The sequence below is a fragment of the Cyprinus carpio genome, chromosome A2 (genome assembly GCF_018340385.1).
Source record: "Cyprinus carpio isolate SPL01 chromosome A2, ASM1834038v1, whole genome shotgun sequence".
In the NCBI taxonomy this organism is placed as follows: domain Eukaryota; kingdom Metazoa; phylum Chordata; class Actinopteri; order Cypriniformes; family Cyprinidae; genus Cyprinus; species Cyprinus carpio.
The window spans coordinates 10,275,001-10,291,403 of record NC_056573.1 but is presented as its reverse complement, the minus strand read 5'-3'; the positions used below and the strand labels follow the sequence as shown (position 1 = coordinate 10,291,403).

The following is a 16,403-nucleotide window of genomic DNA, read 5'->3' as shown; positions in this document are numbered from 1 at the left end:
CTTAAAATGTACTTGCCCTCAGGCAATCCCAGATGTAGATGAATTTGTTTCTTCATTAGAACAGATTCTGAGAAATTTTGCAATGCATCATTTGCTCACCAAGGGGTCCTCTGTAGTGAACGGGTGCCGTCAGAATGAGTTCACACAGCTGATAAAAACAACATAATTCACAACATAACTCCAGTCCATCAGTTATCGTCTTGTGAATTCAAAAGCTGTTTGTAACAAACAAACTGATCGTTAAGGCGTTTTTAACTTCAAACGGTTGCTTCCAGCTAAAATATAAATAATATTACCTTCTCCTGCGAAAAATGTCTGAATCAGGAGAGAAATACACTGTTTACAAACAGAAACAATCAAAAACAGTTCTAAATACATTTAGTTTTTTTTTTGATACAACAGGACAACAGGGGATGTACCTTTTCACTTGAGGAAGCATTATTATGAATTAAGGATTGGTAAACAAACACTGGTGACAATTTAAAGTTAAAATGATGGAGTCATGTTGATTACTTGTGGATTATAGTGATACTTTTATCAGCAGTTTGGACTCTCGCCTATTCACTGTCATTCATTGGTGAGCAATGATGGCCTGATAGTGAATACATTTTCAGCAAATGTTCATTTTGGGATGAACTATTCCTTTAAATGAAAGAGATTTTTAAAGATCAAGATGCAGAGTTTTCTTCCTGCTGATGTATTTTCTATGAAAAACAATTTTCAGGTAGGTCATATCAAAGAACTCAACATATCAAAGAATAGCCAATAGACATAACCATGAGCCTGATCTGCTACATGCTAATCAGTTGCAGATGGTATTGGGGAAGGGACTTTATCATTTTGGAGAGCATTTGATTGGACAAAAATCTGTGCAGTGCAGGATGAGTCACCATTATTTGTTTTTTTTTTGTTTTTGTTTTTTTCAGAAAAAGAAAGACTAATTTTAAATGTGTATATTAAAGGGGTACTCCACCCCAAAATGACAATTTTGTCATTAATCCCCATGTCGTTCCAAAACCGTAAAAGCTTAGTTCGTCTTCGGAACACAATTTAAGATATCTTGGATGAAAACCGTGAGGCTTTTGACTATCCCATAGACTGCCAAGTATGTTACACTGTCAAGGTCCAGAATAGTATGAAAGACATCGTCAGAATAGTCCATCTGCCATCAGTGGTTCAACTGTAACGTTATGAAGTGACGGGAACACTTTTTGTAAGCGAAGAAAACAAAAATAATGACTTTATTCAACAATTATTTTGTCAGCAGTCTCCTCTGTGTCTCTCCAAATCACCGTATGCTGGGTATGCTCTTCTGTATCAGCCGTGCCACAAGGATGTGCTGTTTCTACGTGTATTTAGCTTTGATTGTAAAGAAAACACTTAAAATACATGGCAGTCTATGGGACAGTCACAGGCCTCATCCAAAATATCTTAAATTGTGTTCTGAAGATGAACAAAGCTTTTACGGGTTTGGAACGACATGGGGGTAAGTGATTAATAACAAAATTTTCATTTTGGGGTGGAGTATCCCTTTAATTACATTAATTATATTTATTTATGAGTACCTTAACACTTTGAAATTAGGGTGTATTATTGAGAGTAACAATTGCAATTTGTAGCTATTTTACACTTTGGTGAATTGGTGGCTAATTTGTATGAATTTGTACAATGTCAATCACATGTTTTCATACAATCTGCTTAAAAAGGTGAATTACATTTTTCAAAAAAAAAAAAAAAAAGTTTTTATAAGAATTTCAATACGAAATCGCCACCTCATAAAATAGCCATGCTTTCCTGTCAGATGAACTTGGCAATTTCTTGGTCTCATATTATTACCATTGTAGTTTCCTTAGTGATGAAAAACTCATGATTACGTTAGCAGCAGGGGTCAACTCAAGTTATGTCAACAGACCTGGAGGGGTCAATTCACATCTCTGTGTTTAACTCAGTAACCCTGCAGGTGGCAGAGAATGCCTCCGAATTCCAAGGCTTCATGTTACAGGCTCGAGAAATAAATGGAAAAACTGCAGTGGGATGCTTTACATTAATAAAAACCAACCAATCCCGTGCCTTGAACTGCTTCAACATAGAGGTGCTTTATTGTTATTTTAAGATGGAGTTAATGCATAACATTTCTCATTCCTATTCAATGCAGACATTTAAATATTAGCCGCAGTATATGCTTTAACGCTAAAATGAGGCATGAGTCATGGAAACGCTGATTTTGGCCTTCAGAACTCAACTCTCGGCCAAGCATCTGCAGACAAGAAATCCCAGTCTGAGGCTACATGGGAAGCACCAGCAAATTCCTCCTTGGGTGATATTCAGTTCTTGCATGTGTTTAACTCTTGTTTAAAGAGGCAAATGATATACTTATAATCTCTGAAAATTAAACACTTGATCATAATTCTTTATGATTTCAATGCCCTTACAGTGTGACATTTGTCATAGACTATACAGCTCTTTGGACCATGGTGAACAGCTCTACAGTTCGGTCAACTGGCAATCAGTCCCCTCCGAGCATCTACAATAATAAAACCACCAGCTGCTTCTCAGCAAACTAGTTCTTTACCAGTGAGTATTCTTATAGACATGCTCCCATTTTCTCATAATCAGGTGCTTAAATGTTGTTTTATGTTTTTTTCCAACAGAGTTCCAGCCATAAAAACAGACATTTGAGTGTGATGTGGCTCAGTGTGATTCTCCATGCACTAATTTTGCACTCACTTCTACTTTTGATCAACCTTTGATCAGTATAAATAGTTTTAAAGAAAAAACACAGTTGTTTTAGATTAAAAGTAATAAAACTGATCATAAAAGTTTTATAGCATTTATAGAACAAACTGCGGAGAATGTGAATACTTTAAATATGTAATAAAATAAATAATTGGCAACAAAAATGTCTGCGCTTTCTGAATTAAAAACAAAAAAGTAAAGTAAAAAAAAAAAAAAAAAAAAAAAAAAAAAAAAAAAATCCAAACTTAAATATCTATTTAAACATTCTTTTTATTTCACATTTATCCGTTTTTAGTTTTCCTAATTATTTAGTCATTTCGAAACATGCAAACAAAAACATTTAGTGAGTTCCAAAAGTTGCATCCTAAACTTACATCAGTGTGAAAGACGTTTGTGTGCAAAGAAGTAGGACAAACACTACACATTAACTAATTATAGATTACACTAGACACGTTCTGAATATTCTGGCAGAATAACATCAACATTTTAATGACGTACCTCAATTCAGCTACAGTACATAAAGGGCAAACTCACAATCTCTAGTAGTCTAGTTGAAGCTGGACGAGTAAGGGAGGGGACATGAGGAACAAGGAAATCTCATACTAATTCTGAAGAACGGGAAGTTGTTTTGTACTTTACACTCTTTCAGCTATGATTTCAGGGCTGTAACGTGTCCTCACATCTGTTTAGGTAAACAGCACATAAACATGATTACACAGAAACACTTGTGGAAGAAAAGGGTGCATGATCTCTGCTCACAGATCATGAAGAACCTCAAGCACGGTGGCAAGAGACCAGGCCTGAGTTTCACAGCTAAAAGAGCAGTACTGGCCATTCTCATTAGTGAGCTCTGGCAGTCCCTTCCATGATGACCTGAGGAACAGAAGACAGATATATTAGATCCTGATTTCATGGTCACACGATGCAGATCTCCATGTACTAACTGTATTAACCATCTGTTTTTACAAGCCATAATCATTTTGCAATCATTTATTATTGCTTAAACACTTAAAATGTTCAGCGTAGTTGTTGAAACCGCATCTATTTGGTGGCACCAAAATTATAAACTTTGTACATCTTCGTAAATCTATGTACATCTCATTTGGTAACTTCAAATTTTACTAAGTAATATCTGCATTATTCCAGCTATGACACCAGTGATTTTAAAACTAATTTTAAGAGATGATATGGTTTACTGGTTCTGAGGGCAATAATTGTTCATGCCGTGTTTACCGTTCCATGTGGACATAATGGCGAGAGAGGACATTCTTCACCAAATACACTGTTTCGTCATAGGTGTCTTTTCCAAGCTTCTTTGCAAAGTGGATCTTTGCACGGAGGAAGTAACCGATAGGCCAGAGCCATTCCTGATGAGGGTAAATAAATATAAAGGTTAGGAATCCTAAAAAAGGCTGAAATTGTGCCGATGAAGCAGTACAAATGGATCTTACAGGGCCTTGATGGTAGTTGAAGCCCCTGGCGAGGTTGTAGTTGTCATTGTCCAGAGAATTGTCATAAACGCCACAGTAAACCATGTCCCTATTAAAACAGACAAATCATGAGCCACACACAGAAAGCAGGAAGAATGTTACAGCTAATGCGGTAGAATTCATTTTAGGACTCTCACTCTGGGTCTAAGGTCTTCATCCCGAGAGGTCCAAGCAGTTTCTCTTCTGCAATGTTCAGTGCTTTCCAAGCATGCTCCACAGTAAACAGCTCTGGAGCCTAGGAATGAAAACCATTAGAAATATACTAATTACAAACTATTAAGCTTTTACTCACTAAGGCCTGGGATACATTAGATGGTTTTCAAATCTTTACCGATTTTAAATCCATGGGAGAACACAGACATGAAGACAGTTTCAACAGATTTTTAGCCTTATACTCCTCTGGACGCGCACACTAGACGATTAGACCAGACCGCGAGACCACACACACTTGTTGATTGTAGGAATGATTTCACAGGGACAAAAAGAAGAATATGGGTGATGTTTTTTCTCAGTTCTCTACTATCGTGGCACATTCGTGGCTGCCAAATTTCAGCTATAGAAGCACACAACATCTGGTAGGTGATGCTTGCTCACTCTCATTGGCTATCACCTCAGAGGCAGCATGATTAAGAGCCGTTTTAAGTTCGGGGACACCTTGTCTCGATCGGGAGCAGTTAAATAGTCGGAATGACACCACATAATAGAGGATTTTTTGGATGAAAAATCATTTGCGACAAGCCTCGAATTGGGCCACACCCCCCTGATTGTTCAGGGGTGCAAATCAGGCTTAAAATCTGCCTTCAAATCTGTGTGTGGCCAGCCTAACTTAGATCCTCATCAAACTAAGGAAGCAGAAACAATAATCCCTAAAACTGATTTTCACTGATATTTTTGGACATTATGATGGCATATTTTTCCTACTCACATAAAAACATGTCACCAGTTTACAAAGACTTGGGGCCCTATTTTAACGATCTAAGTGCATGGTCTAAAGCGCATGGTGCAATTGCGCTTAGGGCGGGTCCGAATCCACTTATGCTACTTTAAGGACAGGAAATGGTCTAAAAGACTAGTCTCTTTTCTCTTAATGAGTAATGGGTGTGTTTTGGGCATAACGTGCCATAAACCAATCAGAGTCTCATCTCCCATTCCCTTTAAAAGCCAGTTGCACTCGCGCCATGGCGGGTTTACATGGCGGAATTTAATTTTTCATTTCTAAAAATGTTTGTGTGCTGCTGTGATCCCTGTGTGTGTAATAAGCTAAGTGTACGCGCATTTTGCACCTGCCTATAGGCGCATATTACTAACGCGCTCTTTAAATAACAAAGAAAAAATATTGCACCAGACTTTACACCAGGTTTTTGTTGGTCAATGGCACAGTCTATTTCAGTTGCCTCAAAATAGCAACACGCCGGCAATGCGCCTGAACACACCTCGTTTTCAGATCAGCACGCCTATGGCCGCAAAAACGCATTTGCTATTTAAACAACGTGGCGCAGGACATGAAAATGGCAACTGCGTCAGGCTGAAACTAGCAAAAAACACTTGCGTTGCGCCTGGTGCCGGGTGTATGATAGGGTCCTTGATGAGAATGAACAACCATTTCAAATAAACTGTTTTGAGTAATTATGGTTGCTAATTATAGAATCAAATGAACATAAAACACAAAAACAGCTGTAAATAATTTTAGATTATGCTAAAAATCATGATAAAACACTATGAAATATAGCAAATATAGCAAACGCATAAATAAACAATATATAAATAAATAGGCAAATAAAGCACATAAACAAGTAATCAAATAAATAAGCAAACATGCAAAAGATAATAAATAAACAAACAAGCAACTACATAGTAAATAAATAAGCAAACAAAAACAAACATAAATCTAATATATATTCAGATCTAATCAAGTGTGTTAGTTTAAGATTGATTCCTCACCACCACCATGGCAATGGAAAAGTTGGGTCTGAGCTGGTAGTCACACCAGGGGCTGGAAGCGCCGTAGCTGTCTTTGTAAATCCCCCTCTTATGAACCAACTCAGGATGCTTCTCATTGGGGTCATTTGGGTCATGGGACACATAGAACATCTTCTCAAAGTTCTGCTGGATTTTTCTGTCCCATTCTTCATAGGACATAGACAGCTGTTTGCCTACAGGTATAATGTACATGTTTGTGATTCAGAGATTCTGTATTCGTGCCTTTGGAGTAAATCACCAATATTAGCTTTGATCCAAAGCTGCTTTGCTGTCTACTTAGGCAGCTATCTTTTAAGGCAGCATCCTATGATTTAATATGGAACCTCGGAAAGTTATTTAAAATGCTCACAAATAAGAGAAGAAATGATAAATGATTATTTCCATACATTATTTAGACTTTTCTGAATTGAATTAAATATATTTATTTATTTATATAGTTGCCCTTACTCTCAACTTGTCTGCAATCATGGATTAATTTTTTAACTGAACTTGTTGAACAAGGCATCTAAGAGGGCAGCATTACTTTGCTTTCTACCTTTTGAAACAGCCTGCACATTGAGAGAGTGCCTGATGATGCCTTAAAACACTGTATAGAAGGGCAGCTCGCTAAGTTTTGGAACAAACTAATGTTATGAGTACTAGTAAGGGCCATCTGAGCTCACCGTCTTTGTGTATGGCCACACTATTGTAAGGAAAGAGCCCTTGTTTATGTAGCTCCACCAGCCAGCGCAAGGCAGATTTGCATAGACCCACTATTTCCACCGCTGATCCATCTCTGCATTAGGAACATAAGAGTCATATTGAAAGGCGCCAGACACAGAAAGTGAGGCAGAGAAAAGAGATCCACTTATAAATGGCATCTTATAAATAGAATGTATTTAAGAGATTTCAATGTATGCCTGGGTGTAGCTGGTATCCCTTTGTTGCGGGCTTTCTCACTCTCTCCCATTTTGTCCATCCAGGTCCCACAGTTGAACCGATTTCCACCATACACAAAGCCGGTGTCGGGGTTCACCTTGGCCACAATGTTGAAGCCTTAGAGGGTTCAGAATACAACAGATTCAACATTTTCTCAAAGGACTCTTAAAAAAAAAAGTCTTAGAAATATTTTATAAAAAGCTTTACCTTCGTCTCTCATGTTGCAGTCAATCTGTGGTCCGGCGTTCCTCTCTCTGAACTCTATACCCTGCATGTGGCGCTCCATGGCCTCATGAATGACCTCATACAGCAGCTGATCCTGACAAAAAAAAAAAAAAACACATGACACATCTGTAAAACAGAAAAAAAAAAAAGCATTCACAATTCATTATATAGTCTATTATAACTACGATGGATTTAAAAAAAAAAAAGGAAATTAATACTTTTATTCAGCAAGAACACAAAATTGATCAAATGTGACAGAAATGTTTATTAAGGGTGCATCTCAATCAGCTCCCTAGTTCAGTAGTCAGGGCACTGATCAGGGTGTTGGCCATTTAAAGGGCTGTCTCAATCGCAAAAACCTTCCAGTGCACTGGAACGTTTGCTCCCTGAGAAATCCCACAATGCACCATCAAAAATAGGGAGCATTGGTGCTCACTATGCTCCCTTACTGGAAATTACGTCACATTTCTGAAGCGATAAACATAAACCACATGAGGCAACTCGATGAATATAATAATGCGATAGAACATTTTAAAAGACAAACCATTTTTTAGTATATTTTGACATAAACACATAGCTAGACAGGTAGTGAACACATTTAGTTAACATTTATAATTAATGTTCATCTGAAATGTAAGAACATGCAACAGAACAATAAGTTTTGGTGGTGTACTCACTACAGTGCCAGCTGTCAGGGGTTTAGAGTCGTCTGTGGGGTACATCCTGGACACAGGGCATTGGAGGATGTCAGTGCCGCTGGGTACCATAGTACAGTAGTCCTGAATGCACTGCAGCCACCACCACACCGCATCACGGCAATTAAAACGCGCCCCTACACCCTCTCCCAGCAGGTTAGGAATCAATCCATGTCTCATTGTGCCAGCAAAGGCCAGGATGATGTTCCTGTAAAGCAGGATGAAGAGGAAAGAAAAGAACTGAGAGGGAGAAATCTTATTTCTAGACATTCAAGAATAAAATTATTTTATCTTTTTCTCAAATCTAATGTCATCCATAGAGGGGGAAAATGATGCATCACAACTCATTCTCAAATGATTCTGGATGGATTGATATTGATATTTTAAACTAATAAATTATAAAAGCATATGCTGAATTTACTCCTAAACTTGCCAAGAAAATGTGCCCATCTGCACTGTTGCTGAAAAACTGATATGCTTTGAGAGCCATTTTTAAATATGATAGCGATTCCCTGAGTTAAAATCAAGTTGCTAAAGATTCTTATGACTACTGGTCTTGGTTAATTATTGTAGTAATGAACTGAATTGAAATGAGTACCTGGCCTCCAAGTGACGGCCTGTGACCAGCATTAGTCCTCGCAGGGCGATGAATGTGTCCCTTCCCCAACAACGGAAGATTCCAGAGGAGAAATGAGGTAGGCCTGTGGAATGAGGAAGTCATCAAGACCAAGAATAATAACAGATCACTGTACCAGGTCATTGTTAAGATTAATCCAACAATCCTGTGTTAGCAGCCCTGTTACTTTGGCTATTCGACTAGCAACACTTAACAATTCATTTACTTTGGTGACTTTTCTGTGGGTTACTTTGGAGTTACCTGCAGCCAAGGAAACACAGCACTGCTCCTTCTGCTTTGTGATCTCACTGACACGGTAAGGCACATCACTCAGGGCTGGTGAGAGAGGTGGAAGAGCTGGAAGACGTCCAACGGCACACATTTGGACCGATCCCAGAGCCAACAGCTTCACAAAAGATGAGCCATTCTGCACAAAACTAACACACACACGCACACAATAAAGGTAATCTTATAACAGCCCACAGAAACTTCTTGAAATATGAGAAACTAGGCTGCTGGGATGAGTGAAGGCTTTAGAGCCCTGCACAGGCCTCAAATTTAGGGCCTAGCCCGGCTCTGGCCCGAGATGCTCAGCCCCTAGCCCGGCCCGTGTCCGACAGCTTATCAGAATTACCAGCCCGAGTCCGACCCAAGCCCGTCTTTTTTCCCCCTTCTCCCAAAATAGCTTATACTACTGTTCCAGCTATTTAAATGATTCAGTTTTGTATGTAATGTCAAAGTGACTATATTTAGTTTTGTTTTTTTATTAAGTTAATTTAGAAAAAACGTTTGGAGCATTTTTTGTTTGTTAAAGTAATGACCAAGCGGCCAGCGGCAGACAGTGAGCCTATGTCTGATCAATTTAGCCTTCTCAAATCATCACAACTTGCCTAAAATAAAATCTATAGATATAAAACAGTTCAACCATATAACAATTTTTAATCATTAAACCTAGATAAATGTGCGCTGTATCCAATAGTTTATGCGGAGAGTGCAAGCTACAGCGCGCTTTGCAGGTCATGGAGGCGCTAGCGCGATCACTTGCAATTTTTTCAGTGAATACACCGTCATTTTTACTCATAAAGGTAAGAGTAATACATCATTCGTAACTGTAAAGGGTCTACTTTTATTTGTGTGCACTCACAATATCAAAAAACGCTGAGCTTTCATAAAATAAAGAAAACAAACAGGATGCGCTTTCTGCCGTCTTGGTCTTAAACAGGAGCGCTTCACAAAAATTAACCAAATCTCAGCGAATACATGCCTCACAGAGATGATAAATATATACTGTAAATAATTCAAATATCTCTTACCTCTTCCCCCCACACACTTACACAAAAAACTTTTGCCGATGCTTTGTGGGGCAAAATTACTTAAGGCTATTGCATTTGAACGCAGAACTGTTCAGCTGCGCTGACTGCACCACGCACCATACATGCTGCTGCTGGACACTAAACACCGTCCAGCCACCCCTTAAAATTGCGCACAAGCACGGTCTCGTGTTGTTTCCACCAGCAATTTTATTTTTCATCACTAATTGATGGATGTCTCAAATATAAAAATAAGGAGAAGCCTAAAACAGGCCCAAAGCCCGGCCCGAGGGGGCGTAAGAAGTTGGGCTGAAATGCAGGGCTCTAGAAGGCTTACTGCTGGAACATGCTCTTAATTACATGGATTAGGATTTGTACTGCTACTGCAAATTAAAGGAGATAGAACCCAGAAGAAGATCTAGACAGGTGGTGCTGGGGAGGAGGAGGGCTAAAGAAAAGTCACATGGCACACAGTACTGAGATGGACCAGGTTCAAAGTAAATAAAAAAGGTTGCTACATAACAGATTGATTGGCTGAACCACCGGCTTGTGAGAACCAATTAGCTACTCAAAAGAGTTATAAGAGAAAATAGGACAGAATAGACACAAACATCAGGATGATCTCTCTCAGTCCTCTTGAGACACTAACCTTGACATCTGTTTGAAGGTCACATCAAGTGCAGTAGTGTAGGCCCCAACCAGGATGGCATCAAAATAACAGGGGATGAGGTAGCGAGGGATGTGCTTCAGGTAGGCAAACATAGCCTGGAACCACTGACCCACCTAAGGACACGTTAGTAACAGATTTAACTACTGGACTTAAGAATAGGAGCAGCAATCGGTAACTCTGGATCTTTCCAAAGACTTTAACTGCAGCTAACAGCCTGAGATTATCAGCTACATACAGTATTCATTTATTTTGATCGCTTGACTAATTTACCTCGGCTAGTGTGCCCCCATGTGATATCAGTCTACTGCTCACATAGTCAATCATCCAGTCCCCTTGTCTTAGGTTGTCACAGAACGGGTGGCCAAGATCATTTTTGGGTCGAATGTCTGCCATCACTGACAACAGACCTGTGAGAAGTGTGATTTCCAGTGTGATTTCTTTAAGACACCTGGAAAGCCTTTAATACCACAAAATATAAACCTAATGTATATTTTCTTAGTTTCATCTGTATCTTTAATCTACCTTGCAGACCACCGTATTTGAGGGGCTTCCAGCCGGGGATGTTGTAGCAGCCCCCTACGTTTTCCTTCTCCTCTGCATCACAGCGAAACAGAAGAACGTTCATATCAGCCAGAGTCATCTTAGACATAATCCTGGTGTGGAGATGAAACACGAAAAAAGCATATTCAGAACTCCTCAACAATGAACGAAGACATAAATGTTCAGTTCTCTGTACACAGTAAGAAAATCTAAGTAGGAGATCTAGACTATAAGGCTGCAGTAGCTCTTAAGCAAAACAAAACCAGGATTGGGATGTCCATTAGCTTCAGTGGAAATTTCCGAAAAGTAAGTAAGTAAGTAAAGTTAATTTATATAGCACATTTATCTCAGCAAAGCTGGCCAAAGTGCTGAACAGAAACAAAGTTATAACATAAGACAAGCAAGACAAAACATAAAACAATAAAACAGGTAAAATCAATTATAATGCCTGGAGTAAAGATATGTTTCAACATTGTTTTAAAAGTAACAATAGAAGGTGCAAGGCAGATGTCCAGTGGCAGTTGATTCCAAAGACGGGGCGGCAACTGAAAAAGCCCTATCACCCTTTGTTTTTAAACGTGAACAAGGGACGACTAAAAAAGCCCTGTCAGAAGAGCTTAAATATCTGGAGGATGAAAGAGGCGTAAGAAGATCCGTGAGATAAGATGGGGCTTGACCATTAAGAGCTTTATAAACAAACAGCAAAATTTTAAATTGAATTCTAAAATGGACAGGAAGCCAATGTATGGAGGCAAAAATTGGTGTAATGTGATCAGTCTTCTTTGCCCTGGTCAACAGCATTGCAGCAGCATTTTGTACTATCTGTAAGCGTGCAATGGATGACTGAGGGGGACACAAATACAATGATTTACAATAATCAAGGCGAGAAGTAATAAAAGCATGATTGACCTCCTCCAAGTCATGAAAAGACAAAACAAAAAATGTCAGTCTAGACATGATCCGTAATTGATAAAAACTGTTCTTAACAACTGAAATTATTTACTTAGTCAAGCAAAGTTCAGAGGCCAAAATGACACCAAGATTTCTGACCTGTGAAGAGACTGAGGAGAAATGATTGCCAAGCTCCTTTATAACAGCACTTCTCAACTTTGAGGGACCAAAGACGATTATTTCTGTTTTATCTTCATTAAGTCGAAGAAACTACTGGATAACCATTTCTTAATGTCCACAAGGCAGGCCAATAAGGGTTCAATGGAATCGCCAGCTTTCAGTGGTACTGTAGGTACAGCTGAGTATCATCAGCATATAAGTTATAAGTGAAATGAAATGTTATGCCTCCTTATAATATCTCCCAAAGGTCGCATATATAAATGAAAAAGAAATGGACCTAAGATGGATCCTTAAGGTACTCCACAGATAATAGGAGCAATAGATGAAGAAAACTTACCTAACATTACTTACTTAAAACTTACTTAAAGCAGTAGCCCTGATACCAATCAAATGCTCTAACCGCCAAAGAAGAACATTATGATCAACTGTATCGAATGCGGCTGTAAGATCAAGAAGCATCAGAACTGTATTTTTACCACCATCAACTGCAAGTAAAATGTCATTAAACACTTTAAGCAAAGCAGACTCGGTACTATGATGGACAGAGAAACCAGATTGGAGATGTTCTGTTAACTTAGCTACATTCAAAAATGAGATCAATTGTGAGTATACAAGTTTTGATAAAAATGAAAGGTCCCAGCAGCAAGAGATGAATTAATCAATGACTGAATGGCAGTACCAATTTCAGAAAAAGAAGCCTTAATAATCTCTGCAGGAATTACATAAAGAGAAGAGAGTTTTCTTCATCTTATTGACCAAATCATTGAGCTCCTTTAGAGAAATGTTTTGAAAGCAAAAAAAGGAAGCTGGACTGGCCAGTGAAAACAGTGACAGATCTGATAACTGCAAGGTAAAAGAGGAGTGAATAGCTAACACTTTATCAGAAAAAAAAAAACACCAAAACATTTTGACAAAGTTCAGTTGAGGGTTCCACATGAAACTGCCAACCTGGATTAGTTATTGAGTTAATTGTTGAAAACAAAATCAGAGGTCTATGAGAGTGCGTAGTAATCAAATCTGAAAAATACCTTGACCTAGATGATTTTGCAGCATTCTTAAAGTTAGTCAAACACTCCTTAAAAAAAAAACTCATAAGACACAGTTAAAGAATCGTAAGGAGTGAAATTATTTCCTTATGAAATTAATTCTTTGTGAAGCCGGACTTTCAGGAACTCTCGCAATGCAAATGCAGATGCACCAAAAACAATGGGCTTTTATTCTCCGGTGGAGCCAAACAAACAGATAGGAAGATCTGGAAGAAAGACCATTTGCTCTTTGGTACCTAATCCATCTGCACATGGTCCAAGCAACTAAAAGTTGTTACGCTCACATAAAACATTTACTATAGAGGATTCATGAGTGTAAACTTTTCATGTTTGGTATCATTTTAAAGGTCTTTGTGTGATTGGTAAAATGGTCTCAATTTCACAGTAGTCACTTGTATTATAAGAAAGACTGAAAACTTTTGTAGAATTGTGTTCTGCTGAGAAGGGGGTGTGTCCCCCTTTAGGGGTCTGTGAGAATGTTTATCTCCAGCCAGGTGTGACCCTGATGTGATCACGGGAGCCTAAAAAACCAAAAGGTCTTTTATGTTTTTACAGCTGAGTTGAAGATTATTTGTTGTCTGGTCTGAGTATTTAAGGGAAGTGACAAAACACTACTGGGCAATTCTGTTGCCAGAAAGCCCGTAGTGTGGAGTGTATTTCATATGCTCCATACTATGTATCTCCCTGAAGTCAGGTATACTATTATGTAATTGTGTTAAACACATTGTGCCTACAGAGCACACTGTATAGTTGTTTGTGCTTACTCCATGTACACATTGGCTAGTAAGTTTATTCTCTAAAACACCTGAGTGCTTTGCTATGCATCTTTAGACCATGTGTCTTAAATTAACTGTTACATGTGTGACTTTGTTAAATTTGTGTGCCTCCTGCATGGATCACTTGGCCGTTCCCAATATGGCTACAGTGTCTTTGTGCAGGATCAAAGTTGCAACACAACTACAATGTGATTTACAATTACACTACTTTCTAAATTGGCTTCTAATTATTTTCATTATGTAATTGGCATGATACAATTTTTACCTGACTGATAATAAATTGTTTATATTTGATTTATTCTGCATTATTCTTAATTCATTATTACTAGTAGATTAAAGCGAAGGTATTACCTCAAATCTGTGTTCAGGATTGTTCATACGAAAGGTTTTAATAGATGGAGCATGGGGCACATCAATTGAGTCCATTTCGATTTCTGACTATCACTGTCTTAAATAAGTTGCAGTTTTTCGTAAATATATAAAAACCGATGCTTTTTGTACGAGTAAGCAGGGCGCGACCGACTTAAAGGTAGAGATATTTACCCTGCATCCAATGTTTAAGATCAGACTGACGAGTTTGTGTCCGGGAAAAGCATTCAATCGGCCGAAATGTTACTTTAAGCGCGATACCGGGTCTGCAGTGAACGAATAATTGAAAGTATGGGATTTTCAGAATACTCAAATATCTAAATTAATAAACAATCGATATCTGTCATCAGCTTTTGATAGAATATTGCCTAAATTTAGTGATCACGTGAAATTGGAGTCAGATTAAACATGGAGCTAGACTAAAATTCAAACTAAATGACAAGCCTGCCCAGAAGCGCAAATAAAAGACCGAATACGCATTAAACCTTCGACCAGGCAGCTGGATTCCGCTTTTTGGGCTGGCGGGTGGATCCTTACAGAATCATGTTTTCATTTCCTCTCAGCTTTGCGACAAGCCTGCCTAAGAGAGCGAGCAATATCCTCCAACCAATAATAGGACTTCTTATTGGGTCATTTCAACTTAAAAGGTGTAATGTAATCTAAAATATTAAAGCAGGATGAACAGAAAAGAGAAGTCAGTTTATCAGGCCCAGTGGAAGACTCAACAGCATTAAAAATGGAAACTTCAACAGCATTAGCAAGATACTGTACATTTCACTAAACTGAGAAGGAGTAAATTAATTTCTGCAATGAGAATAATGGCCCACATGCTTTTTTACAACTGTAGAGTTCACAACATTCACATTAAAAACAACAGGATTGTGATTAGAGAAGGAGACATCTTCTATGTTTACATTTTCTACATCAACACCATAAGACAAAATAAGATCCAGAGTGTGTGACCATGGACATGGGTTGCTCCATTTATATGTTGCATGAAACCAAAAGATTCCAAACTGTTACAAAATTCAGCAACCAAGGGTTGACCTGGGCAACACGCATGTACGTTACAATCGTCCAATAATAACAGGTGATCATATGATGGCTGCCAGAAAAGGATCTAGACAGAGCTCCAGCACCATGATGGTGGAAAAGCATAAATGAGGATGAAACGTGAACTCACTCTGTCAGTGGACTCTTCAGTATGTCAGGTATGTTTGGATCAGTCAGACTTCCTGCTTTATACAGCGGATTGAACTGAATGAGATGGTGCCTTAACACACCAACCAGCTCCTGAGATTTGGGGTCCAGACTCACCCTGAGAAAGAAAGACACTTCACCTTTTTAAACTTATAATTAAAAACAACTTAATTAACACTACTGTTTAAAATCAGTGGTCAGTAAGTTTTTTTAAGTAATTAATACTTTCAGTCAGCAAAGACATAAAATTGACCACAAGTGACAGGAAATAATTTATAATATTACAAATGTTTTTTATTTTTAAATAAATTACGTTCTTTTAAATTTCTATTCATTCTGGATATTTGATGAATTTCTATTAATCAAATATCCTTAAAAAAAATCAACAAAAATATTAAGCAGGACAACTGTTTTCAGCACTGATAATAATAAGAAATGTTTCTTGAACACCAGATCAGCATATTAAAATAAATTTCAGAAGAAACATGTGACTGAAGATTGGAGTAATGACTTTTGAAAATTCAGCTTTGCCAAATTATCTTTTAAAATAGATTCAAATAGAAAACAGTTATTTTAAATTGTAATAATATTTAACAATACTACTGCTTTTACAAATAAACGCAGCCTTGATGAGCATAATAAAACTACTTTCAAAAAACATCTTACCAACCCCACACTTTTCAAATGAAAACACTTTCAACATTTGTGTCCAATCAAGGCAACTATCCAATAGTATTTAATGTCAATCCCTGCGTAAAAAA

At 38.0% G+C, this 16,403-nt stretch overlaps 1 protein-coding gene across 4 annotated transcripts in view; it reads right to left on the bottom strand.

Annotated features, from left to right (window-relative positions):
- Positions 1-2,992: 2,992 nt before the first annotated feature.
- LOC109053523 (glycogen debranching enzyme-like) overlaps positions 2,993-16,403 on the bottom strand; it is a 28,566-nt gene continuing 15,155 nt past the window's right edge. For all 4 annotated transcript variants that reach the window (XM_042771907.1, XM_042771902.1, XM_042771915.1 and 1 more), the window contains exons 20-34: positions 15,626-15,760; positions 11,163-11,293; positions 10,911-11,047; positions 10,620-10,753; positions 8,922-9,097; positions 8,643-8,745; positions 8,027-8,252; positions 7,332-7,443; positions 7,106-7,241; positions 6,869-6,981; positions 6,168-6,379; positions 4,364-4,461; positions 4,188-4,275; positions 3,970-4,103; positions 2,993-3,609 (exon numbers count right to left, since the gene is read on the bottom strand). In XM_042771907.1, the coding sequence (XP_042627841.1) occupies positions 3,492-3,609; positions 3,970-4,103; positions 4,188-4,275; positions 4,364-4,461; positions 6,168-6,379; positions 6,869-6,981; positions 7,106-7,241; positions 7,332-7,443; positions 8,027-8,252; positions 8,643-8,745; positions 8,922-9,097; positions 10,620-10,753; positions 10,911-11,047; positions 11,163-11,293; positions 15,626-15,760 (2,053 nt within the window). In that variant the 3' untranslated portion in view covers positions 2,993-3,491. The remainder of the gene's footprint in view (positions 3,610-3,969; positions 4,104-4,187; positions 4,276-4,363; positions 4,462-6,167; positions 6,380-6,868; positions 6,982-7,105; positions 7,242-7,331; positions 7,444-8,026; positions 8,253-8,642; positions 8,746-8,921; positions 9,098-10,619; positions 10,754-10,910; positions 11,048-11,162; positions 11,294-15,625; positions 15,761-16,403) is intronic.